The 25,417-nt window shown below is 41.4% G+C and overlaps 2 protein-coding genes across 3 annotated transcripts in view; both read left to right on the top strand.

The window, feature by feature from the left end:
* The window catches only part of ppfibp2b (PPFIA binding protein 2b), a 95,079-nt gene extending 75,283 nt beyond the window's left edge, over nucleotides 1-19,796 (top strand). Inside the window, 20 exon segments of the mRNA XM_080863460.1 lie at nucleotides 2,913-3,024; nucleotides 4,287-4,348; nucleotides 4,443-4,518; nucleotides 4,618-4,700; nucleotides 4,799-4,866; nucleotides 4,947-5,012; nucleotides 5,094-5,154; nucleotides 8,033-8,189; nucleotides 10,965-11,100; nucleotides 11,197-11,316; nucleotides 11,407-11,557; nucleotides 13,799-13,910; nucleotides 13,996-14,084; nucleotides 14,223-14,345; nucleotides 14,853-14,978; nucleotides 15,064-15,252; nucleotides 16,687-16,887; nucleotides 18,711-18,776; nucleotides 19,670-19,720; nucleotides 19,723-19,796. Coding sequence (XP_080719586.1) covers nucleotides 2,913-3,024; nucleotides 4,287-4,348; nucleotides 4,443-4,518; nucleotides 4,618-4,700; nucleotides 4,799-4,866; nucleotides 4,947-5,012; nucleotides 5,094-5,154; nucleotides 8,033-8,189; nucleotides 10,965-11,100; nucleotides 11,197-11,316; nucleotides 11,407-11,557; nucleotides 13,799-13,910; nucleotides 13,996-14,084; nucleotides 14,223-14,345; nucleotides 14,853-14,978; nucleotides 15,064-15,252; nucleotides 16,687-16,887; nucleotides 18,711-18,776; nucleotides 19,670-19,720; nucleotides 19,723-19,755 — 2,082 coding nt within the window. The 3' untranslated portion in view covers nucleotides 19,756-19,796.
* Nucleotides 19,797-20,424: 628 nt separating this feature from the next.
* rep15 (RAB15 effector protein) lies at nucleotides 20,425-25,147 on the top strand. Of its 2 annotated transcripts, XM_080863471.1 has the most exons (3): nucleotides 20,425-21,636; nucleotides 22,712-23,035; nucleotides 23,124-25,147. In XM_080863471.1, the coding sequence occupies exons 2-3, from the start codon at nucleotides 22,760-22,762 to the stop codon at nucleotides 23,661-23,663; spliced, it is 816 nt and encodes a 271-aa protein (XP_080719597.1). In that variant the 5' UTR covers nucleotides 20,425-21,636; nucleotides 22,712-22,759; the 3' UTR covers nucleotides 23,664-25,147. The 2 variants fall into 2 exon arrangements, with proteins under 2 accessions (XP_080719597.1, XP_080719598.1); XM_080863472.1 differs by lacking the exon at nucleotides 20,425-21,636 and having other exon boundaries at nucleotides 22,212-23,035.
* Nucleotides 25,148-25,417: the final 270 nt, after the last annotated feature.

The following is a 25,417-nucleotide window of genomic DNA, read 5'->3' as shown; positions in this document are numbered from 1 at the left end:
TGGTAGTAACAAAACCCTGCACATCTCTGAGTTATTCTCTGGCTTCCCCTGCTTCTTACCCTATTGTAGGTTTTTGCCTCTGGGTTTTATTGCAGAGCAGCTGCAGGCATTGTTAAGTTTGCACTTATAGCATGCCACCATACAGTCTGTGCACACACCTGTTGTCTTCAGCTGTTGCCTCCACTGTATTTGTTAGCATAATGTGTGATTACTTTTTTTTACTATTCTTTTCATCTTAACTCAGATTAGGTTGTCATAACATGTCAAGGCCTCAGAGCAGACACAAGCAAATAGCTTAAATAACAGGGTCCACTTTATGATTTTTTGGAGATAAATGTTTTCCTGTATAATTCTTATTTTGGCACTTTAGTCATTTAATCTGATGTCTGAGAATAGGAAAGTTGTAATGGATAAAGAAAACGTGGATTGCATGTGACTGAAGGCAGACTGAAGTACAGCAGTTTTTATTATATTAGAGGGTCAATACTGAAAAATAAGACAGAGGCTTAACGCTTGCATATGTATAAAATATCAGTATTATTGTTTCTTTTAAAAAATGATACTGCAGAAGATGTTTCTTCCTTTGATGCTAACATTCCCTTTTGCTGTTGTATTTGAATTTTCCCTACACGGAAGCATCGGTACCCTAATTTGTCCGTTTGTGTTGGCTTCAATTAAAGTGATGAGAGGTCTGACTGAGCTCTTAGCTCTTAGTCACTAGGCTGTAGACTGTATATAAAAGATGGACGTGATTGATAATCTTGAAATGGTTATTCTTGAAAGTTGTCACTACTGGCCGGAGAACAAAAGTTCACCTGGACAAATGCACATAAAACAAACGCACATATGTGGGGGTGTTCTGTGTTGTGTGGGGCTTTAAATATGTCCTCTGCCCCAAATCTACAAAAACAATGTAGTTTTTACACCATCTGTATATAAAAGATGGACATTATGAAAGTGATGCCACCTATTGTTTCCTGGACCTCAAATTTTGTTTGTTTGACCATTGCCATGTTGTTTTTGGAGCCAAAAAGAACTATATTAGCATGAGAAGGTGGCATGCTATACTATCAGATAATGCTAGTAAGCTAAAGTTACGTAAACTGTATGAATGCAGTGCACAGAAACACACATATTTGCTTAGTGATAGATCAAATAAATATCAGAATGTCATTCAACAAAACTGAACCAATTATTCAGAGGAAACAATCTGTCAAAACCTTTTTGTACTATGCTATAAATTTGTTAAGAAGTCTTCCCACAGCCAAGTGCAGTTTATGGCACATCGTCCTGGCCTCATTTTCAGCTGTTTGGGCACAATGCAGTAGGGATGGGTATTGATAAGATTTTCACGATTCCGATTCAATTTTCGATTCTGTTTAACGATTTGATTCTTTATAGATTCTCTTATCGATTCTTTAAAAAAAAAAAAGGAGTACACAGAGGTCGATTAGCTTAGAACTTTGTTTTATATCTTCTCTTTGAACAAGATAGAAATTTAGGAGTAACATGGCCTTACAAACCCAACAGTGAGATCTTACGAGATCCAGCCTACGGCTCTTCAATGGGGTCACAGAGTCCCCAGGAAAAAAAAATTGTAAATACAAAATAATAAAATAAATATTCTTCTGTAACAATAACAAAGTATAACATAAATTATTCTGTAGCAATTACACAAGAATATCCAGTAATGTCCCTGCCTACAATTAAACACATTCACTTACTGAAAATCATCTGCTGTGGCAAATGGGTGCAAGCCTTTGACCACAAACTCAGACACTGCTCGGTGACATTCGTCTATCCCGGCCTGAAAGGAGACGCTACCGGACACACACACCGCTGCAGCGACAACTGCCAGCATCTGAGCCAGACTCTGTCTGTCTCTCTCATCATGGTCACCTAAATGCACAGTAATGGCAGGTTTGTAATAAGGCAGATCGCGCTAACATAATATGCACTGTTAGTTGATTATTTACCTGCCGCATTAACGGGAGAGGACGTGCAAACGTTACCGCTGCTGCTGGGTTGAGATTCACGAGTCGAGCGGGATTAAAAACATGACATTCATTTAAGGTTATCGTGTGTTTTGTGAGCAAATGCTTTTGCATATTCGTAGTGTTTCCTCCCTTAAATGAAATATCTACTTTGCAAGTATTGCAAGTTGCCGTGTTGTCATCTGTTCTCGTAAAGTATAACCAAACTTTTGAGCGTTTGAGCCGCCGTGTTTCCTGCCAGGTAAATGATGCTCCGGAACATGGTGACGTCATTCGGGGCGACTGGAATCGATAAGGGAATCGTTTGCAAAAATGGCAAACAATTCCAAGGAATTGAAACAGTGGGAACCGGTTCTCAACAAGAACCGGTTTTCGATACCCATCCCTACAATGCAGTAATGTCAGTCATGTTACAGTTAACAGCTGAGGGTGGAGACTGTAGTACGTGTCAGAAATTGTGTTTTTTTGCCAGAAATACTTCCATTGGATAGATGCTTGAGTGGTGATGCAGGTTCCTTAGATCGTGTGGAGAAAGCTGTGGTAGAGTTTGTTTTAACAAAGTATTGTAAAAAAGTGAAATAGTGGGGTTGATTTAAAGCAGAAAACCAAAATAACTTGTGGCTACATGTGGCTTTCAGTGCTTGTTTTATATTTCCATTGTGTAGTTTTTATTTGAAAGAAGGTGCTCAGTGCCAAATAATAATAATAATAATGATGATAATATAGAATAATCTCAGAATTCACAACTCATTTTATGTGTTACTCTGATGGCTCATCAGTTGGCTGGTTGGTTTTTAGAAATGATTCCTTTTTAAGAAAAATGATTTGCTTAGTTGCTTCACACTTACAGCTCACAGACATCCACTGACCTGGAAGATCGACCCAGTTCACAGACATCTACTCTGACTTCCTCCACAGGCAGAAATCTCAGAGCTGCAGCAGCTCCTGGCCTCCAAAGATGCTGAGATCGTGTGCCTACAGACCCAGCTGCTGGCCAGAGGCGGCAGCGCCAATGACAACGCAGAGAGAGGTACACTCAGCTGACAGTCTGACCAATCAAATCTGTCAGTGCAGATATGTGTGAGAGGCAGCGATGTGCACGTCTGTCAACTCTGATTACTGTAACATCTAATCAACAGTTCCTCTCTTCTCTGTTCTCCACTTGGCTTGTGTTTTTTCCACTCTTTGCTGCCCTCTGCTGTAGAGGAGGTGTATATCAAGCATCTGATTAACAAATGTAAGGCATTTATGTTGCTAATGGGGCTAATTTCTAAGCAACCTCCTGGACAGCTGGATTTTTCTGTTTTGGTCATTTATGACTCAAATGTGAAACTTAAAACCAAACAGGGAAACACTTTAAATGTCGAGGCTAAGTAGTCTCTTCATCGGGAATGTGGACCACAGCTAAGCTTCAGTGTGTGTCTGTGATGTGAGCCTGTACATCCTTTCAAATCAAAAAGACTCAGAAGAGTGTCAGGCTATGCAGCGTCCACTGTCCTGTGCAAACTTCTTATACCACATCGAATCATCTTTATTTAACAGGAGTTCACCCAAAGTGCCTTCCGGTTTGGGAAGAACACATAGAATATAAAGTACAGTATAAAAGTACCACACAAACACGCTGATAAATGCACACAGTGAGGCATGTAAAAAAATAGATTCAAATCTGAGTAAATAGAACATAACAAGCACATTGAGAGGACTATAATATAAACATGTCATCTAAAGAAAATCTCAGAAGAGAGTGGGACAAGTAGTAGATAAAACTATGCAACTAGTTTATTGATTCCTGCAGGAGGAGTCACCAGAGAGCGTTGCAGTATCCTGACATTTTGTGCTTTGTTTTTCCTCCTGGCATTGTCATATTGCAGTTCATTGCTTTCTTGTTGCCTTATAAATGCTGCTCTAAAGCCACCGATGACATGCATATCATTTCAAAGCTGAGTCGTTTGAATAAACAAAAAAAATCCCATTTAGATAAGTTTCTGCATTTGAAAGGATGTTAAATGAAATCTGGCTCGTGTTTGTGTGGCTGATACTGATGCAAGCCTCATTAGTTCTTCTCTCGGTAATGGTGCTGTTGACAATGCTCAGTTTCCACGTGTGTCCCAGGTGATGCTGCATGGGCAGTTGTGCTGTCAGCATGTATTTGTTTTGCTTGATTAGTCCTATTTGCACGGCTCTCGTGTCTGTCACCAGCACCGCTTCGTGCACCCATCAGCTGCCCTGATCTAACTAGCTAGCGTGAGGGTACAATAGGTTCCTTTTTAACTTCTTTGTCTTCTTTGTTAGACCAGGAATACCAGAGGTTAAAGGTGGGGATGGAGTCTTTGTTGGCTTCAAATGACGAGAAGGTAATGAAATAATTTTTGCCACTGCTACAATATATATCATTTACAACAAGATTAAATAAAAAGAGAATGACCATTTCTGCCTTGGTGATAACAGGATCGGCGTATAGAGGAGCTTACCATTCTGCTCAGCCAATACAGAAAGATGAGGGAGGTCATGGCACTCACGCAGGGTGAGCTTCCTTTTTCTGTATTGTGAGTTTCTGCTTGGAAACCTGTCTTTTCTCTCTAACGTCACTATGCCGCCAATTGTTTTGGTTTCTATCTACCAGGAAGCAGTGAAGAGGAGCTGAGCGGCAGTTTAAAGCTCAAAGCCATCACTCACAAAGCACACTCTGACATCCTCAGATCAGAGGTAGGATTCACAAGAAATTTTAAATAAAAGTCAAAGAATTATTGGGTTAATAATCTCACTTCCACAAATGCTTTGAAAAAATGTTTTTTCCTTCATAGCTATCATCAAGAGGATCGTCACCGCTTATGTTGTCCTCATCGCCGTATCAGAGGGATTTGGATTTCAGGTATGAACGTGCAGTGCACGTACTGTACGCGATGAATGAACGCCAGACTCTGAGTTAACTCTGTGCGGTGTCTGTTGCAGTTTCCAGAACTCTGTGGAGACATCGCTGGTGTCCGCTGCTGACCCAAGTTTGTTTAATGGGTCTTGGTAAGCCCTGCTACAGTACAAGCACATTCAAAGTGTACGTCTGCTTAACCAGATGTCAGTGATACAATATTTTTTCTGCAGGCATCGACGCCGGTTGATGTCCAGCAGTCTTGAAGAGTTGCAGAGTGGATCTTTACAAAAGGTCTGTTAGTGTTTGCCTCCACGATTCGCTTGTTTAATATAAACATACTAATCTCTATCTAATCCAGCCTATCACATCTGCTTACTAAAAAGTACTTTAAATCAGTCCTTTCTAGCTAATCTTTAACGTCCTGTTAATCTGACTGTGTGATTGCTAACCTTCTAATTCTGGGTTTGTGTGTGTGTGTTCTCTGGTCTCTCCCGTCTCTCTGTTGGCTGTAGGCTGTAGAGATCCAGCCACTTGAAAGTGAATCAGATGTAGGGGCCGAGGTACTGATCTGCAACATGATGTCACACATTTAGCTACACAAATCCCATGTATTCATTATACATCTTTAGATTGCAGGATTAGTATATATTTTTTGTAAAGAAGATGAAATAAATCAAAATATAAACAAGACTTGGGCTGTGGCCAAATAGTCAAAAAAAATGACTCCTAATCAGTTTTTCCATGACCTGTATGGAAAACACCATGAAGTCAGGGGAAGATGTAATTTCATAAGGAAAAGAGAATCCGACTGCTCATTAAAATGTTGGCGTGGCACAAAAAGAGCTTCAAACACATATTGGATACTTTGCCTTGTCTGTTTTTACCTTGTTGTTTTATGCAGGCTGTATAAAAATGAACAACACGGTGAATCTTACTGAGGTAACCCTTTAATGTAGTCGCCACCACCTGCTCATATCACATTGGCTATCTTACTTGGCGAAACTACAGGTTCATACGTTCTGTGGTCTCTCGTCTCTACTACATCACTAATCTTCTCCTGTGTAGACTCCCCGCAGGAAATCTCACCCTGCTGTCCACTCGTATTTTCTCTTTCGACTAAAGAGATGATCCTTTGTAGTCGTTGCCTTGATTAAAGCAAGAATTTTAACAGAGTGGTTCATAGTCCAGCTTTGGGCTAAAACATATCCACATATTTGCATGTTATGTAATAAGAAAGCAGGATTTATTTATGTGATAATCTGCACCAAACGTCAGTTACTTTGATCGTTTATTGTTGTGAATGGTCTGACGTGCGATGCTTTGAATTGTCAAGATGATCACCTTTCCTTTCAGAAAGGGTGGATTAGGGTTTCCTCTGTTAAATGAGGCAATAAATGAAGCACTGAAGCACCTTTTCTTCAGTATTAAGAGAATTCAGACAGTTCTTATTACAGCGGCCACAGGGATATATTAGGGCCACTTTCCTTCTCTCCTTCCTTAACTAATCTTCATGACCAACTCCCCCCCCCAATGATAAGAAACTGTATCTAAAGATATATTGACATATATCCCTCTAAAATTTGGATCATGACCACATTCTTGCTTTTGCTGTTTTTTTTAATGCCAAACATAATTTTCACCTATCACGTCATTCACCTGATGATTTTTGACTTCTTTTTGGCCACCAGCTTACATTTTTCAAGCAGAAAATCTATTTATTTATGAAAGGGTAAAATATTTGTTGGCTATAAAATGTGATTGTGACTGTTTTTGTCCAGGTAATGGGCAACTTTCCTCTAAGAGTTCCTAAATTTTCTGTTATTTTGTAGTTATTATAAGTAAACAAATAGTCTAAAACGTCTAGAATGATGCGCTCCTTCTTCTATCCTATTCAGTGATTTCTAACAGGTTCGCATTATTTTGTTTGTGCCAGCAAGTCATCCATCCTCATTATACGTGTTTCACAAATAACAGGAAACACTTTAATACTAAGTTTTAACTTTAAAAAAAGTAACTTTAATAAATAAAGGTTAAGTAGAGATTGGACCCCAGCTCTCTAGCAGGAGGGTGAAATGATCTTTTAATAAGCAGTAAAGAACGTTCTACTGTGGAACCAATCAGGTGCAGGGGAAGGAGGCAGCAGCAGGACAGGCAAGTGGAGGAGCCAATCAAGGGCAAGGGGACATACTAATTAGTATCAAGCCATATGAATTAAGACTTGAACATACTAATTATCATACATTGAAAGTACACAGAGTGTTCGTCATACAGAAAGAGGCAGAGTACTGAGAGATGTAACAGAAAAGCAAAAAGTAATGGAGTAGTTTCTGTGTGAGTAGTTATATGGCTGCATAAAAAGATCCACACAAGGCAAAGCATCTCTTAAATATACCCGATGCACTTACATCAACAAGTAATGACTGATGACCTAGTGATATGTTCGAGGGATATAATAGACAAAAACAAGCTCACAGCGTTGTCGTCTTTTCTGTGAGGCCACTTATAAACTGCTAGAATGTGTAGTAATGTTGTGCTTTATAGCAAACAGTGATGTAACTGTCCTGGTGCCCTCTGACCTCTTGTTCTCAGCATGACAAGTTCACAGTGCATTATAGTCAATATATAATCGTATAATCATACTGCGTCTACACTAACAAACACACACACAAACGCGCACACACACACACACACAAAAGGGCCAAGACCCACCTGAAGTGGCTGTCGCTAGTACTTGACATCACAGCTGCCTCCCAGCTGTTTCTTTCTGCTGGCCTTTCTCCAGTTATTCTCTCAGACCCCGATGACTTTAATGTGCGGTTATATTCCAGCATCATCAGACATTCACTGTCTAAAGGACAGACGGTTATGCAACAGAGGAAAAACACAAATCACCTCACGGCCCCGCTGTGATCTTATGAAAGCCATCAGGTAAAGCCACTAACTTTCAGTGTAGTTAAAGAAGAATGTAAAAAAAGAGAATCGGAGCCACATAGCAACACTACAGAGATTAAGGTGTCCACTTTGTTAGAGTCAGAGGTGTCTGAAAATCATTTTAGATTCAAAGCTGCAGTGAATTTATTGAATTGTATACATTTTAAGATTATATCTGGAATGTGATGCCAGACTTGGCTGAAAGAGTAACACACTGTTTGCTTTTTATATTGTACAGAATCCCCACATGGAGCTGAACAAGTACCAAACTCTGCCGGGGAAACTGAGTAAAAAGAACGAGCCGCGGGCCGAGCTGAACGGCGACGGAGACGGAGAGTATTTATCTCCCGTCCAGCTCTCGCCTGTCCACAGCCACAGCCAGGACTACAGTCTGAGTTAGTGTTGTATCTGTTAAGCACCATGTTTTAATCTGTGAAATCTCAAATGCAGGTCTCTCGCTCTTTGTAATTTAAACCTAAAAAATCTGCATGACCTTGCACTCAAGGGAAAAATTTAAATGTTTGTATATTTTGGGGAATACATTTATTCGGCTGAGCTAATCAAGCAGCCTTCTGGCTGTAGCTTCATAGTGACCGTACACATCTTATTTAGCTTTGCAAGAAAGCCAACATGCATATTTCCCCTCTTGTGTAACTTTTCCTTGGAATATAAAGCAAGTGATTTTAGTGAACAGATCATTTGGCACTGCAAAGCAAAACAAAACAAAAATATTTTTTGTCTTTGTCAACTAACTCTTCGCCCACTGCTTCCTTTCTGTGCCTTTTCTTTCTCCTCCTCCTCATGCCTGCTCTGCTGTCGGATTGCTCTTGTCTCCTGTTTGTGCTCTGACTGCAGTTCGCTGCAGGAGTGCCAGTGCTCCGGTTTTAGGTACTGTATGCCCTCACAGAAACGCAAATGTCAAAACTGAAAATACACTTTCAGAAGAACTGAAACGCAGTGTTTCTGTGACTGTGAAGTCACTGAGAGAAAGCCTCTTTGAGCAAACAAAAGCATCACCTATCTTGTGAGCAAAACAAGATTTTCTGAGAGGTGAGCGGAGTCAGGGTGAGCAGCCGTTTTCGCTGAGGATGAAGCAGCTTTAAAGCCCAGGATTATTAGGACTCCCTCACGACTCAGAGAGCTGTCGAAGATAATGCCCGCCTCTCTCGCATCAGCATTTGCTGAATTAAACATACGCTTTAAAGCTAATAGGCATAAAAGCACACGGCCACCCGTATATCTGCGTACACAGAGTCAGAGCTTAAGAAGGCAGGAGGGTAATCAGAGGACTGCGAGAGGGCGAGGAGTGCAAGCTTAAGTATGTATGAAGTTCAACTAGCTAAAACACCCCAAAGTAAACAAAGAAGGATGCAATCTGACATCCGCTCCCACTCGCTCTCGTGGCCTCACTGGGGTTGCACTCGCTCACAGTCCACAGTTGATGCTCCCTGTTGAAGGAGCAAGTGTTCAAAATCAAAAGGTAGCTGCTTCAAATAGGTTTCACAATCTGAAGACTGTTGTGGGGAGAACATTCATTTTGATCCTTCACAACAAGGCTGCACTAACCAGTCTGTGGTACTGTGTTGGCTGTGTCCATCCTTTCTATACAGTCTATGAGAGCACTATTTAAAATACATTACTGTTCTTATTCAAGGACTTTTAAGAAACCCTGTATATTTTGCACTTATCTTAGAAAATCGTTTTCTGGTTCTAGAGTATTTGGGCAGATATTCTTGATCCTACTGCTGAGTGGCAGATAGGATGGATAGATGTAGCATGGACTAGCATGCATATTCAGAGGTCAGCGCATATTAACTGAGACAGATATTTAGAGTAATGGGCTTGAAGCAGTAATTTAGAGTACTTCTAAAGACTTAACCGTCAACAGCTCTGCTTTACAATCAAACATGTATTCAGCATTTATTTCGGAGATAAAGACGCTTTGACTAATAATGCCTTCTGCTTTTTTTCTGCTTGCATCCTTCTCACTTAACTAACCTCTTCTGCATCAGGATCTCCTGGAAAACATGACCTCTATGATGTTGGTGGGTATATCATTTCACCCCTAAGTGTAGGAGTCTTACAAACCTGTTGAGAAGAATTTGCCAGCTTGTCTGTTTCTGGGGCTAAATAGGTTATCTGCATCATTTTATGTAGCACTGTCAAATATTGGACAGTTTAACAGCCACATTTGAATTCTGACACAGTAAGCACTCCAACATAGGAGAAAGACACACAAACTGTAGTTTTGAGTCTTTTTCTAACAATTATGTCTTTGTTCCACTTAGTAGCTGTTTTCCTTTGGTGTCTTTTTTCCAGCTGCTCTGTGCATCTTCCTGTTTCTTTGTGTTGTTGGTTGTACCAAGTCACTTGGTATATTTTTTTATGTTTTTTGCAGACGTTTCAGATTTGTTTCTAGCCTTGTCTAAGGCCTTTCTTGCAGCAATTTAGCATCTCTGTGGTCACTGTGGGATGCAAATCTTTGGAGCTTTGTTTCTTTTGTTATTTTGTTTTGTCTTTTGCATATCTTTATGGTTATTTGTGTTCTCTAAGGTAGTCCTGTCTCTCTCTCAGACACAAATTCGTGTCTCTTTTGTAGTGAAATTCTGTTTTTGTGTATAGAGCCTTCTTTTTGCAATTGTTCTCTTGTGTCTTTGTGGTCACTTGGTTACTTTTGTGTTGTCTTTGGATGTGTAGTGTTTGTGCTGTGTTTTGGGATTTCTTTAGAGTAATCCTAAATCTCTTTTTGAGTTGTCCTTTGACTATTTGTAGTAGGTTTTAGTATTGAATATTTGCTTAAACACAAAGCCTATGACCTAGAAGTAGCCAGGAAAGTAATTCCAGAACAGTGACTATAGGTATGAGTAGGAGCTTTAATATTGTGATCAGAAATAGAGGACCTTACTGGGAATTTCAAACTGTTGGTTTGGTGCACATAAAAGGTGTAGTGCTGTACAAAAAGTGGTTTATTATTGCATGTATGAAAAATCTCAATGTGAGACGGTCAATTTTCCAAACAGAACAATCTCCCGTACGTGTGATTTAATTTGGAGCAGCAGATGTTCATGTTGTTCTTGTCCATAGCAGGAAACACAGATACTCTGGATCCCAGAGCTCCCCTCAGGTTCCTGCAGTGATTCCCCTCCTCATTGTTTTTTTCCCTGTGGCAGAGCATTCAGAGAAGCTGGAGGAGTGCTTTCCATCAGACCAGTCCCCGCTGTCCTCTGGAGTGGACTCTGGACAGCAGTCTCCTGTCTCACCAGAGAACAGGAAGGGTCACAGAGGAATTAGGAAACTCTGGGGGAAGTATGTTTTAAGGATATACAGAGCACACACTTAACAACATGTTTGGTGTCCTAAACTTTTTATATTTATACTCATGTTCTCATTTCTGTCTGCAAGGATCCGTCGCAGTCAGTCGGGTAGTCCTGTCCAAGTTCATGACCCAGAGCTAGGAGACTTCAAGAGGGGAGGATTCAGAGCTACAGCTGGACCTCGATTGGCCCGTCCAGGGAAAACACAGTATATTAATTAATAAAATATCTATATTAATAAAGTGAATAGTAGTGATTAGGTGCACGGTTCACTTTTTGGTGTTTTGTTCCTATGCAGAGATCTGAAGACGCCATTTTCTAAGTGGAACACAGAGCAGGTGTGTGACTGGATTGAAGACATTGGACTAGGTCAGTACAGCATCCTCGCTCGCCAGTGGGTCACCAGCGGTCAGACTCTGCTATCAGCCACGCCACAAGACCTAGAGAAGGTATACACACTCAAACGCACACATCACTGCTTTATAGAGTGTGGTTCCTAAAGTGATGCTTCTAAGACAACCGGCACACACAATCACACTGTGTTGGTTTTCCATACAGCGTGTCACATATTTTCCATTTCTACCTGTCTGATCATTGTTGCCGTCTGTCTGTTTGTTTGGTCTTTAGTAACGCCTGCCTCTGCCTTTCAACCAGCTCTTTAGTTTCGCCTTCAACACTGTCACATCATACACCTCATCTCCACCTCCAACCTTTCTCTGCATCTCATCCAGATCATTTTGATCAGTTCTGTTTCTTTCTTCGGGTTAATCTATATTAATACTGTGATCCATGGAAACTGTCAAACCTTGGATCGCCGTATCAGGAGTTTCTGTTTTTCTTTTTAAATACCTCACCTTATATATCCTTCTGCTAGGAGTACACAACTGTTTGTTTATTTATGTACTGTGTTTACCTTGGTTTTTGACCATTTTGTTATTTTTCTTTAAGTTGTTCTTCATTAAATTCTTCATCTTTTTAATAGAAAGTGGGTCTTTGAATATACTTTTCAGATTTGTCCTTTATGGTATGCAGCTTGCAGTATTTCTTTAAATTTAGGTGCAACCAGAACTTGAATGGCTTTTATTACTAAAAGGTTAGTTTAATCATTTAAATTCAATGAAATTACCATCAGATAGTCAGATTGAAAGATAGGGTGAGAAGTTCAGCCATCCGGGAGGGGCTCAGAGTAGAGCTGCTGCTCCTCCACATCCAAAGGAGCCAGTTGAGGTGGTTCAGGCATCTGACAAGTATGCCTCCTGGGCACCTTCTGGGTGTACTGGGAATGCCTTGATGTTCCCCCAGGCAAGCTAGAGGAGATGGCTGGGGAGAGGAAGGTCTGGGCTTCTCTGCTTAGGCTCCTGCCCCCGCGATCCGGCCACGGATAAGCGGAAGGAGATGGATGGATGGTCAGATTGTCAGTCATTTTATCAATGATTGAATTAATATTTTGCAGGTTTACTAATTTATGGGTGCTCCACATTATCTGCCAATTTAACCACTTTTGCAGTAGAAGAGGCTACTTCAACCTGTTGCTTTATTCACAAAGGGTTGCTGCAGCACGGGCAGCACGGTGGCACGTCATTGGCACTGTTGCCTCACAGCAAGAAGGTCCTGAGTTCAATTCCACCATCTTTCTGTGTGGAGTTTGCATGTTCTCCCCATGCGTGGTTTCCTCCCACAGTCCAAAACACATGAGTAAATGTGAGAGCAAATGGTGTCCCTGTGTGCTAGCCCCGAGACAGACTGGCAACCAGGGTATATCTCGCCCTATGACAGCTGGGATAGGCTCCAGCACCCCCCCACCACCCTGAAAAGGATGAGCGAATGGATGGTTGCTGCTGTTGCAGCAGCTCTGCAAGTTATATTTGGCAGATTTGTTTTATGTTGGATGCTTTTCCTGACGCGAACCTAAAGGGATTTGCGTCTCCTCCCATGATCTGACCAGGGATTTTTCACTTGTTCGATGAATGTATAAAGCACTAAAATATTTTTAAACAATAATTTCACAGATAGGAGACTTTGGAGAATTTGGAAAACTCTTTCATGTTTTGCCTGTTATTGGAGTTATTTCAGCATCATTCCACATTCGACTATGAGGGTCAATTTTTTAAAAAAAAGGTCCGCCGTTCATTACAGCACTTCACTATGCAGACGATGCACTGATGCTACAGTAATGCTACAACCTTTGCTGATCGTACACGCTAAAAATGGATGTCATTAGACTTTACGAAGAGATAGCAGAGGTTCTGTTGTTCAGACCTTCTCCCCACTCTTAATGGCATGGGAGTTGTAGCATTTTGACATACTACTTGGCGACTACTGCAATAGTTGAGTGTAAGCAAGTCTTTGATTTCACATCTGCAGCTGCTCCAGAACATCGCTGCCTAGCCACATAAAATCATGAAGAACCTTTACGACAGGACCCTTGCTGTTGCTTTTAAACTGTGGTTTACCTGTTCACATCAGAACCTAATCAACACTGGAAATGTTTTAAAATCCATTCAAAACACTGGCTTTTAAACTAAGCCTCAACATTTGCTTTTATTTATTTGTAAGATTTTATTAATTTTGATATTCTAAAGAGTTCTTTTTTGGTAGTACAGCACTTTGACCAATGTTGCTTTTATATCTGGTTGACTTGACTAAACTGTAACAGGAGGAAAAAGCCAATCGTTTCTCTTTGTCCACAGGAGATGGCCATGAAGAATCCACTCCACAGGAAGAAGCTTCAGTTGTCCATCAAAGCGATCAGTAGCAAACAGCCTGAAAAATCTGCAGAGCTCGATTACCTCTGGGTTACCCGTATGTAAAGGATTCTTTCTCTCACATACGCACAGACACACATATGGGAAAATCTCCGAGAAAACAGTTATGTTCTTTGTTCCAGGTTGGCTTGATGATATTGGCCTTCCTCAGTACAAAGACCAGTTTAATGAAGGAAGAGTGGATGGGCAGATGCTGCAGTATCTCACTGTGGTGAGTTTGTAACTAATCAATTCATGTGAAGTTAAATCAGCGTTACCATATGGGGGGAATGAGCTTACAGTTGCCCAAAAATAAAAGGGATGTATGACATGTTTCCCTTCTTGTATCTGTCTCTGCTCTCCATGTTAGAACGACTTATTATTCCTTAAAGTGACCAGCCAGCTGCACCACCTCAGCATCAAGTGTGCCATTCATGTTCTCCATGTCAACAAATTCAATCCCAACTGCCTCAAACGCAGGCCCGGCAATGAGGTATTGTTAACTCATTTATACGGCAAAGTACAAAGATGGCAAAAGAGCCATTAGTGAGTGAACTCTTAAATTAAAACTTCAAATCAGATCCACTGTCTTCTTCTTTGTAAGTTCTTTTTGTACATTGTATTTCTATCTCACGCATTTTTCATAAAGACTCCAGCCATGAAAGTCAAAAACTTGATCACCCGTTCAAGGTCATCACTTGTGGAAGTCCTTGTTCTGACTACCTGTATGTGTGTGTGGCATCACATGGTGTCACATCAGAGTTAGCTAAGTTCATAGATTCCTGCTCACAGATGCACATGTTGGTGGTCAGAATGGGACATCCACTTGTGCCACATTTGCACATGCAGACTGAGTACAGTTTATATAACTATGTTGGTTTGTATTTTTTTAATCAGTTCGTGCAAACAAAATTTGCCAGAAAACATCACTTTGTAAGGCTGGGAAACTGTTAAAAAGTCAAACTAGAACAAAAAATACATTCATTTGTGTGTGTTACAGAGCCAGTTCACTCCCAGTGAGGTTGTCCAGTGGTCTAACCACCGAGTCATGGAGTGGTTGAGATCTGTGGACCTTGCAGAGTATGCCCCAAACCTGAGGGGCAGCGGCGTGCATGGAGGGCTGATAGTGAGTACATAAAAGCAGCCGGCATCTGGAGCAAAATGGAAAACAAGAATTTAAAAAGCATCTGACATCATTTCTCCTCAAATAGATGCTGGAGCTTCGGTTTAACTCTGATAGCATGGCCATGCTGCTGAACATCCCTCCTCAGAAAACTCTGCTGAGGCGCCACTTAACCACCAACTTCAACAACCTAGTAGGAGCACAGGCTCAGCAGGAGAAGAGGGAGTACACTGAGGCGACAGGATACTCCCCACTCAGCATCACCGCTAAAGTCAAGGTAAGAAAATACAAGAAAAGACTCAATTATAAAGCTCAGAGTAGCACAGGCAGTAGGTAAAATAAGGCATCATAAGAGACCAGTTAACACCTTCCCTCTCCCTGCAAGTGTGAGAAAAGCGCCTTAATCCACGGTGAGACCTCAGTGTGTCAGCTCGGTTTCTCCGAGCTCTTCCAAAAGTTTAAGCCAGTGAGAACTGCTCTGCTGCTCCTCACATCTTTAAGACTCAGCCATCAGCCACAGCATCAGCTCAAAGTGCCTCTTGAAGAAAATAATTAAGTAATAATAGAAGAATAATTCATCATAAGAGAATTCACACTTGCATTTGATCCACTTATGATCTTGGACACTTAGACATCTAATGCAGGAAGTATGTATGTGGATGTTTTTGTGGAGGTATATAATACTGTGGATGGGAAAAAAATCCCAAAACGAAATTGTTATTGTTAAGTTAGATTTTCCCCTCAAGATGAGCCAGCTATGAAGTAAAATCCAGCAGTGCTTTGTGACGATATCACAGATGTTAGAGGACACATTTGATGAATGTTGTTGTGTGTCGCTGCCCGGTGTCCCTCATTCACATCTACTAAACACAAAAAAGAGCAGATATTAGGGAAATCCATACAGATGTGATTACAGGAAATGGAACAAAACTGAGCACAGCATTGTTTTGATCTCAGTGTCAGCCTGCATTTCAGAAATAGCGTTTTAGCTGCAAGCTCCTTTGCAGCCCACTGCAATGCCAGCTTCCCTTTCATGCTGCTCTGGTCTTTTCACTTGGCAGTAATACCAGTGCAGTGTATCAGTTGAATTACAAGTATTCAAGATATTCAGTGCATCTCAAGTTTCCAAGGTGTGATCAAAAGAACCAGGGAACCAAAAACCCCATTACCTGATTTAAATCTGATCAAGGAAGCTCTCAGAGTTGTTTGTCCTTGCTGTAGTTTTTGTGCATAGGACTGGGAGTCCACCCCTTTGTAGTGTTGGTGTTAAGATCTCCAGTTTGCATCTGAATAACTTGTAACAATAACATTTAATCTACAACATCTAAGGAATCTCCTTTTAGCTCTGTTTTGGTCTCCATATAGTCCTCAACAGGCGGCTGCATCTTCCATAAAGTTCAGCTGCTAGTCACAACATCTGTTTGTGGTTTGATGCTTGACACGCGACGTGCAGTTTTATCAAAGATTTAGTTGCCTGCAGCTGTTAATGATGGCAAATCAGTAAAGAAAATCACATCAGTGAGTTGGGTAATCATTCTTATTGACATTGTTGATGTAGGAGTAGTGATTGGCACGCTTTAAACGTGTTGCTTCTTGTTGTAGAGCCTATCATTAGTCACATTGTTCTAACATTAAAAGTCTTCTCAGCAGTCACTGTTGCTTTGTTGAAGCGTGACAGCATGACGATGCTTTTGTTCCTGTTTCACTGCAGCCGAAGAAGTTGGGCTTCTCTAACTTGACTCACCTCAGGAGGAGACGGCCGGATGAATCTACAGACTATGTCTGCCCCATCGAGTCCTCCTCGCCTCAGTCGGGACAGTCTGCAGTGAACGGGGTGCAGATGCGGCCCTACACTGGCTTCAGAGGCCTGAGCCCCATCCTAGACCGAGAGCCTGACCGCTCCAGGGACCAGGTGGGGCTAGAAGATAGCAGAGCCGACCCTTCTCCATGGCAACAACTGTAACACCAACAACACGGATGACTGTTGTCATCCTGTCTATTAGCCATTCAGCTATCTCTGCTACTACTCTGCTTCCTTTGCTTGCAGCCCATAATACCTCAGTCCATCCCCTGATGTGCTTCTTTAAGCCCCGCCCATCAGCCCGACCCTGTGCCTTACATTTAGAGATTGTTTCTCAGTCAGCTGCTTGTCACGGTGCAGGGAGTCCTGAGACGAGCACAATTCAAGTATTTTGATTTCAGCTCCGGTCAGATGCCTAACTAACCCAACCTCAGCCTCAAACCTGTGCCATGACTCTAACTCATCACGAGAGAACACAGCCTCTCTCTGGATTCCTGTGACATCACTTCCTGTAATCCATACAGCATATACAGACATGTCTTCTTGTACAGTATTAAGCCAACATGTGTGCACCACCAGTAGATTATTTTTTATGTGTGACCTTTGATTTTTCTAACCAGGTTGAATGCAGTTCTGTTACATGGTCGAGATGAACTTGTGCAATATTTACATAAAATAATGGAGGGATTTTATTTATATCATTGCAGAGAAAATCATAAAATAGCATGTTTTGTTTGAAACTTGAGGTGGTGATTTTTGTACCGTTATTTTTCATATTTGACTGTAATAGTATTTTTATAGCAAAGAAAGGAAGCTAACGTGTGGTTTATCAAATCATTTAATAAACAAAATCCGACATGAGCAAAGTTGATTCATTCTTTCTGATGATCAGAGTAGAAGCAGATGTGTAAAATGTTCAATGTCCTTTATTTATTTAGTTTTTAGTTGTACATCGGTATAGGGGCCTGTACTGGACATTTTCAGTGTTTCCCACAGAGGTAGATTGCACGTGCAAAAGGAGGAACATCCATGCTGTCTTAACTTATAAGAGCCATAAATTGTTGCCATTAAAGTCAATTTCTCATTCTATGTAAGGACTCAAAATTTACCGCATGTAGCGACTCCAGCTCTTGTTCTGCTCTGTAACATCATCAGTTCACAAAGTGATATTTGGCATTTCTGGCTTGCTGCATATAACCGCAGTAAGTTCAGGTTAGTAACCAGAACCAGCTGTCCCTCTGCTTCAACTTCCAGTTGACAGCAGTTTTCCAGTTTAGAACAGGGATTACCTTTACCAGCAGTCCAAGGTGGTAGAGTTGGAATCTGTTCACCGCAGGAACAAGAGACTGACTGGAGAATAGCTCAGTGACATCAAGACAGCAACAACAGTGACCCGGCTACCCTGCCAATGTCAAAGCATGCTGCCTGTTAATGTGGTTGAACTCACAAACTAAGAGTTAGGTGACTTCATGTGGAAAACACTGAATTCCTCAGGAAGCATATTCTGTATTTCTGTAAGATAACGTAACAGACTACGCTGCTGGGCGGAGCCACGAGCAGCAGCATGCCTTAATAACCTACATCAAGCACTAACCTGCTTCCATCATCATCATCATCTCCATTCTCACCATCACAGTGGCTGTCATTGCTGTTTATGACGCCACGTTTCCCCCCTTCGGCTGAGCGGTCTGAGCCAAGATGGCTGATGATCATCACCATGGTAACCCTGTTAAAGGTGACATGGGAAGTGCATGTTTGACTATGACTCAGCTGCAGGTACAATCCTCATTATCAGTGATCTGTTGCACGTTTTCATATCTTTCTACGGTAATTTTAAAAGGTTTAAGAAACATATTGTTTTGATGATAGTAAGCCTGTAATTGTGAGTTGTAATGAGTTTATAAGGAATCTGTGTGTGTGCGTGTGTGTTGCAGATGGAGACCACAGAGGGTACCATTTTGCAAATAGAAGCTCTTTCTGAAAGCATCAACAACCTCACAGTAAGCGCCAACACACACAAGCTGCTGCCTAATGACTTGTGCAGCTGATTCGCTCACTGGGAATCTGCTTGTAGTCTGCTGTAAGAGAAGTTTGAGTCACTCAGATGGAAAACTGCAGATACTCAGATGGAAATGCCATTAAAACACCACGTCTTGTGTCTGTGTACAAATTAAAGCAATGCTGCTAGTGTGAAACCTGCTCGCTGGTACTTGCTTCTTTATTACTTGCGGCTATCATCCAGATGCCAGGCTTGGTTCTTTAGCATTTGTTCTGTTCGTTCAAGTCAAGAAAATCATGACAGTAACTGAAGTCTGAGATGTTTGATAACACGTTTGCAGCGTCAGTACATCAGTGAAGATCTTGGTAAAAAAAGAAATTTGAGCATTATTCATATCTTTTTATTAGTTGAAGTTAAATTTTAAGTCCAAGAATCTGCAGGAGTTACATCAGAACAAGGAAGGGCGAATTTAAACCTCAGATTTATTATTTGAAATAATCACAGTAATTAGAATCAACAAGCTTCCATTGCACTAGAGAGCAGAGAGACGATAACCAAGGCATACTTTTTTTCAGAGCAGACCTTTTAAGATGTCATAGAATGAAAAGCACAGTCTTTTTACAAACATTAATAATGTTCATATTTGCTAAGGTGAGTTAGTGTCACACATTCAAGGTAGCCATGTCTGAGGATTTCCTACAGATTCATCTTCATGTTGGGCATCTTCATTTTATAAATTCCACCTATGCTTCTCCTTTGTGACATGTCATAAAACAATCTCACATCGGATCTGATGTTCTCATTTCAGTAAAGTATACTGACCCCAGCTCAGAAGCAAACACTAACTTCTAATCTCTCTAACCCATTGCCACTCCCATGATGCTCTGCCCCCAGTATCTGCTCAGCCGAGATGAGCTGCGGAAGGAGATGAGGCGTTCACAGACGGCGCTAGTTTGAAGGACGATGACCCTAAGCTGTAGGCTGTCAATCAACCACAAAGACCTGTAGCGACCTGTCTCACAGCTGAATTGTACCTCAGCCCTCAAGCTAACACTGCAGCGTGGAGCTCCTTGTATTTACTTCTACTAGCCCCTGATACCTCAAGTTAACTCCTGCACAGAGGACTGGGAAACACAAACGGACCTACACATTTTGACAACAATCAAAGGTCTTATTTTTATTTTCTAGAGTGCTGAATTGAACAGTTATTTATACACTTTTTTTGTTACTGCTTTCCTTCCCTATGCAATGTAGCTTTTAATGAGCATACTGACCACTGTGTACTGTAAATACTGTGCTGGTATTTCATTGGGGAGGACTGTGCAAAGCAGTGAACATGCAGTTTAGAATGGACAAACTGGACATTCCATCAAAAATGGTGTTGAAGCCATTTTTAAGAGCAGAGCAGCCAAAGAAGAAGGAGCTGGTTCCTCGACATTGTCATTCTATTGTTCTGCAGAGAAAGATGCTACATATCATATGTTGAAATAAAGAAGTTACAAGAACTACCAATGCTTCCTAAATGACTGTATGGAACAAAAAATTGTTGAAACTCCTCTTTTGCCTCAAAGTAGTACTGGCCATGATAGAGCACTGCCCCTCCCTGAGCTTGGTCCTGCTGGAGGTCTCTTCCTGTTAAAAGGAAGTTCTTTTTCCCCACCTTCACTCAGAGCTTGCTCTAAGTGAGTTGTGTGTTGTCTGATCGTGGGGTTACGCTAAATACCTCAAGACCCATACTTTTGTGAACAGGAGCTATATAATTCAAATTTAATGAAAATGAACAAGCTGCATTATTTCAATCATGAAACATAACTTTTTTAATTTACTACAATATAAATTAGATGGACAAAATATTAAATTATTGTTGTTTGACTCCATTAATCCTGAACATTTGGATACTACATCCAGCTTTGCAGTTTGGCTAAAGAGGACACCCATCATGAATTTAATTTCATTCCCTAACTCAAGGGAATAAGTTTACAGGTAGAGATCAAAGATTGTGCACAGGAAAGAGAAGTCTGGTTGCTTGTAAAAGAATTTAATCCCACAGTGTTTTCAGCATACTAAAAGTGGCCAAAACCTGGACTTTGCTCTGAAACATCATATAAATTTATGTTTCTGTGGCTTTAATTTCTATGGCTATTCAGCTATTTTAACATGATCACAAAACTAACACCAGGATTTACTATGGTTCATTTAACCCTCTCCAGCTGTGATGTGAACACTTTACTAAATTTACTTTTACAAGTAACTTTTTAAAGCACATCCAAATATATGGTAGAAGTCTGGAACAGTAGGACAGTAGTTTGTGATATTCGGTTGACAAAAATCAAAGAAAAATGATAAGACTGGGTCCTCTAAACGGTTTTGTAGGATTACAGTTCACTGTAGTCCTACATTAACCTCTACTGGTCAAATCTGGGATTTCTCCACCTGTGAAACTTTTATCATTTCCTAAACTGACCTTGAGAGCCTCCACACTATAAGTTGCTGTCCCAGCCTACCTGTCCTCATTGCTGCTTCTTTCTAAAAGCAGACAGTTACACATTTTGTTTACCCGCCAACCCCTTCAGGCTCACCCCAGTCCTCAAGCTGCTGCACCAAGCTAACTGGTAAGATGAGTCTTTTGTTGACTTACCTAAAATTTGACAAGATGCAAACACCACACCCTTGCTGCCACTGTCAGCGAAAACTCTGCTTCAGCAGAAAATTCTCAGTATTCTGCTGGAAGTTCTCTACACATCAGGACACAAACAACCATAAAACACTCACACAGACTCTGTGTATCTCAGCAGGACGAGGGAGAAGAAGAAAGGAAATGTAGTGTATTTGGAACTGTGGAAGCTCCCAGACCAGTCCTGGTGAGTATCTGTACTGATTGACAATGCTCTTTCTGTTTATGTGCAACGCGCTGGTGGACCAGAAACTGATCAATATTTAATGTGGAAAGTAGTGTCAGAGTCAATTATGCTCTCAAATAAATGAACAGTGACACTAATTCCATGTGCTGGGACAAAAGCAGAACAGACAGTGGGTTCTTTTGCTCCTCAAAAATGCAACTGATTTAAATATAAAGCGATAGCAGTCACACAGCAGTGCTTAAACGGTTGTGAAGCCTTTAAATTTTCTTCATTTCTCTGTATATATGACCTCAGAATTAATAAAAGTAGATAAAGAAAACCCATTTAAGCAAATGGATCCAAAATATGGGTTGTCTGTTTACTGAGAAAACCATCCATTGTTACACATCTGTAAAAGGTTAACATTTGACCTCTGTTTAGAAAAAAATATGCAGCTAAATCTAAGTTTAAACTTAGGAAGCCTGCACTTTCTCCAGGGCTGGTTTTTCACAAAACCAACGCTGTCCTAAAGGTAATGGATGGACGTAGCTGCTGTGATGTCATTCACTGGTTTGAGGACCATATTTGGAAGAGAGAAGAGTGCTAAGTTATTGGCTAACACTAGCAGTCTTTGTTATGAACTAGAAGGCACTGACAGACACAGTCGTGAGGTCGTTTTTAATGATTCTAATGAATAGAACCGAAGCCTAGCAGACTCCAATTGGATCCAGCTGCATGTGTCCGGACAGCTGTCAGAGTGACCATGCCACTAACTCAAGTATTCATGTGAAATATTTATTTTATTTAAAAAAAAAAAATCTGAGGGAAACTATCCATAGAAGAGTCTCTGAGGGATGATTTGCTTTAGGAGTCAGCCTCAAATGCTCATTGGAGGAACTGCAGTTTTTGGAATTTTCCACATGTAATGTTGGCTCATTTTTTTTCTCAAACGACCAACTCTGATATTTCTAATTTTTTTAATTGGGTTTGTTTTCATCTATATTTAGAACTAATGTGAAAATCTGAGTATGTTTTAGCACCAGTATGTGCATTTCAGCTTAAATTTTACACCAAAATCTGACCATTATCTTTCCAGTGTATCAGGGAGACCAGCTTGTGATCTGCTGCCCATCATCCGTCGACCATGGGTGCAAAATTCAGCAAACCTACATCTAACCCACTGAGAAACGTGTTTTCCTGTTTCAAATGTGGCCAATCCAGGAAACCATCCTTTTATCATAATATATCCCCCCAACCGAGCATCTTTGCTACACTAAAGAGGCGCAATGTCCCCAGGCCCAACGAGTTCATACATCTTTTCAGCAACTGCATCTCTGCTGCTACAGCCAGAACCCAAGAGTACCTCACCTTCAAGGATCCAGAGGACAAGTTACGCCCGAGTCCTGATGTGCTCACTCAGGTAGCAACACTTATTGAACAAAATACGTCATCAATATCCAAGACATTTTGCTTTAGAGAAGTTACTGAAATATCTCACGCTTTAACAGGTCTTCCTGATGACCTACATCACTCGGAGTGTTGAGGTCAACCTGCAGGATACCCTTAACTGCACAGTCATGACTCCTGAGCAGCGCGTCCTCCTGGGTGCTGACTGGGTTTGGGCAGTGCTGGAGAGGCCGACCAAGAACCCCAAGTTCCAGATTGTCGTGCAGGTCCTGCACCTGTCTGAAAGGGAGGAGGCTGAGCAGAAGGTCTCTATGGACACCTGCAGTGAATCCATCCAGATGGCCCAGATGGAGTCCAGCAACAATAACATGTACGAGAGAATGGTGAACTTCTGCACCTCCATCGGCAAGGACTGCTACGCTCTCTTCTTGTTTTTTGGGAAAAAAACCGACAAGGTGAATATCTATGGCGTCCTCAGCAATAATTTTGAGGCGGCCAAAGGAAAATGCAGGATTGACAGACCTCTGATCGAGAACTTCTTTAAAGGTTTGAGGTATCTCCATACGCCTTTAGGAATGATGCAGGCGATTATGACCAAAAATAAAGGCGAACCCATCACTGTCATGATTAAATTCAGCTGAATCACAGTAAGACGAGCACGCTGAGCTACGTAGTTATGTTGTATCGAAGAGGTCAAAGGTCACACAAAATCTGGTCCTCTCTGTCTGTCCTCTCCCCCTTCCTCTTCACCCTCTGCACCACAGACTTCAGCCACTGCACAGAGACCTGCCATCTTCAGAAGTTTTCTGATGACTCTGCGGTGGTTGGATGCATCAGCAGGGATGATGAGACAGAGTACCGGGCTGTGGTCGACTCCTTTGTCACGTGGTGTGAGCAGAATCATCTGCAGCTCAACGTGGCAAAGACCAAGGAACTGATCGTGGACTTCAGGAAGACCAGGAAACACTTGACCCCTGTTTCAATCCAGGGGGTCAGTGTTGACATTGTGGAGGACTATAAATACCTTGGAGTACACATTGACAATAAACTGGACTGGGCTAAAAACACCACAGCACTTTACAGGAAGGGCCAGAGTCGTCTCTATTTTTTGAGGCGACTGAGGTCCTTCAACATCTGCCAGAAAATGCTGAGGATTTTCTATGAGTCTGTTGTGGCCAGTGCGATCCTCTATGCTGTTGCATGCTGGGGGAGCAGGCTGAGGGTAGCAGATGCCAACAGACTTAATAAACTAATCCGTAAGGCCAGCAATGTTGTGGGGATGGAGCTGGACTCCCTCAAGGGGGTGTCGGAGAGGCGGATGCTGTCCAAGATAAAGACAATGTTGGATAACACCTCCCACCCACTCCATGACATGCTGGTCAGTCACAGGAGCACGTTCAGTGAGAGACTGAGATTACCGAAAAGCACCACTGAACGACACAGGAAATCTTTCCTGCCTGTGGCCATCTCCCTGTACAACGCATCCACTTAACACACTGTTTACTGCTACAGCTACACATGTTTCTTTTCCAGCTATTTATTTATGAGTGACTTATGTATGTATGTATATATATGTATATATTGTACTATTCTTAGTTAGCGTATTGTCTGTCTTGTCTTAATGTTGGTTTATAATGGAGCACTGTAACAAAAAATAATTTCCCCCAGGGATCAATAAAGTATTCTGATTCTGATTCTGATATGCACACACTGATCCCCCCTCCCTTTCCATACGCCTTCGATGATTGTGCCCTACCGGGGAAGATGGCAGTCAACTGGACCAGCGCAGATATGCTGCAGGACCGGATGCGCTGTCTACACCGGCTCTCTCTTACCCTTTACCTGCCCCTGTTGCTTGCCTTGTGTTTCTATGGTGTATTGATAGTCATGTGCTTTTGTGCTGAGGTGTTTTTTCTGTTATCAAACTGTTCTCCCACTAGGAGCTCAGTCTGAGTGGAGTTTTTTTCCCTCCTCCTCTTACCTCATGTAGTGTATTTTCGTTGTTTTTTCCTATCAGCCTACCTTTCTTACATGTCTCCCCAATGTGATGTTTGTGTAAAGTTGGTCAGAAGGTTCCTTTGTAAGTGCGCATGTGCCATTGGCGTGCTGCCTGCTGTAACCCTAATTTCCCACGGGATTAATAAAGTATTCTGATTCTTATTAACAACTAAGGTCCAGTTATTTGTCTTAACAAACATTTCAGGCACATCCTCTAGTCTATTTGTAGGATTGTTGGCTGTCCACTCAAGATTCAGAGTTCAGAATACAAAAAGCAGAATAAGAGATTTTTGACTACCTGACTTCTGTCTGTATTAAGAGTGGCCTTTGGTGTCATATTTCAGCTGCTGCATTGGTTAATTGATTTAATAGACTTTAATATTTGAGACTGCTATTA

This window comes from Rhamphochromis sp. 'chilingali' (genome assembly GCF_963969265.1).
Source record: "Rhamphochromis sp. 'chilingali' genome assembly, chromosome: 2".
In the NCBI taxonomy this organism is placed as follows: domain Eukaryota; kingdom Metazoa; phylum Chordata; class Actinopteri; order Cichliformes; family Cichlidae; genus Rhamphochromis; species Rhamphochromis sp. 'chilingali'.
The sequence above is the reverse complement of the archived record's forward strand: the minus strand, read 5'-3'. Positions and strand labels throughout refer to the sequence as shown.

Coding starts and splice junctions, on each gene's coding strand:
- rep15 (XM_080863471.1), top strand. CDS start 22,760: ATGGGTGCAAAATTCAGCAAACCTACATCTAACCCACTGAGAAACGTG. Junction 23,036..23,123: donor GTCCTGATGTGCTCACTCAG/GTAGCAACACTT, acceptor ACGCTTTAACAG/GTCTTCCTGATGACCTACAT.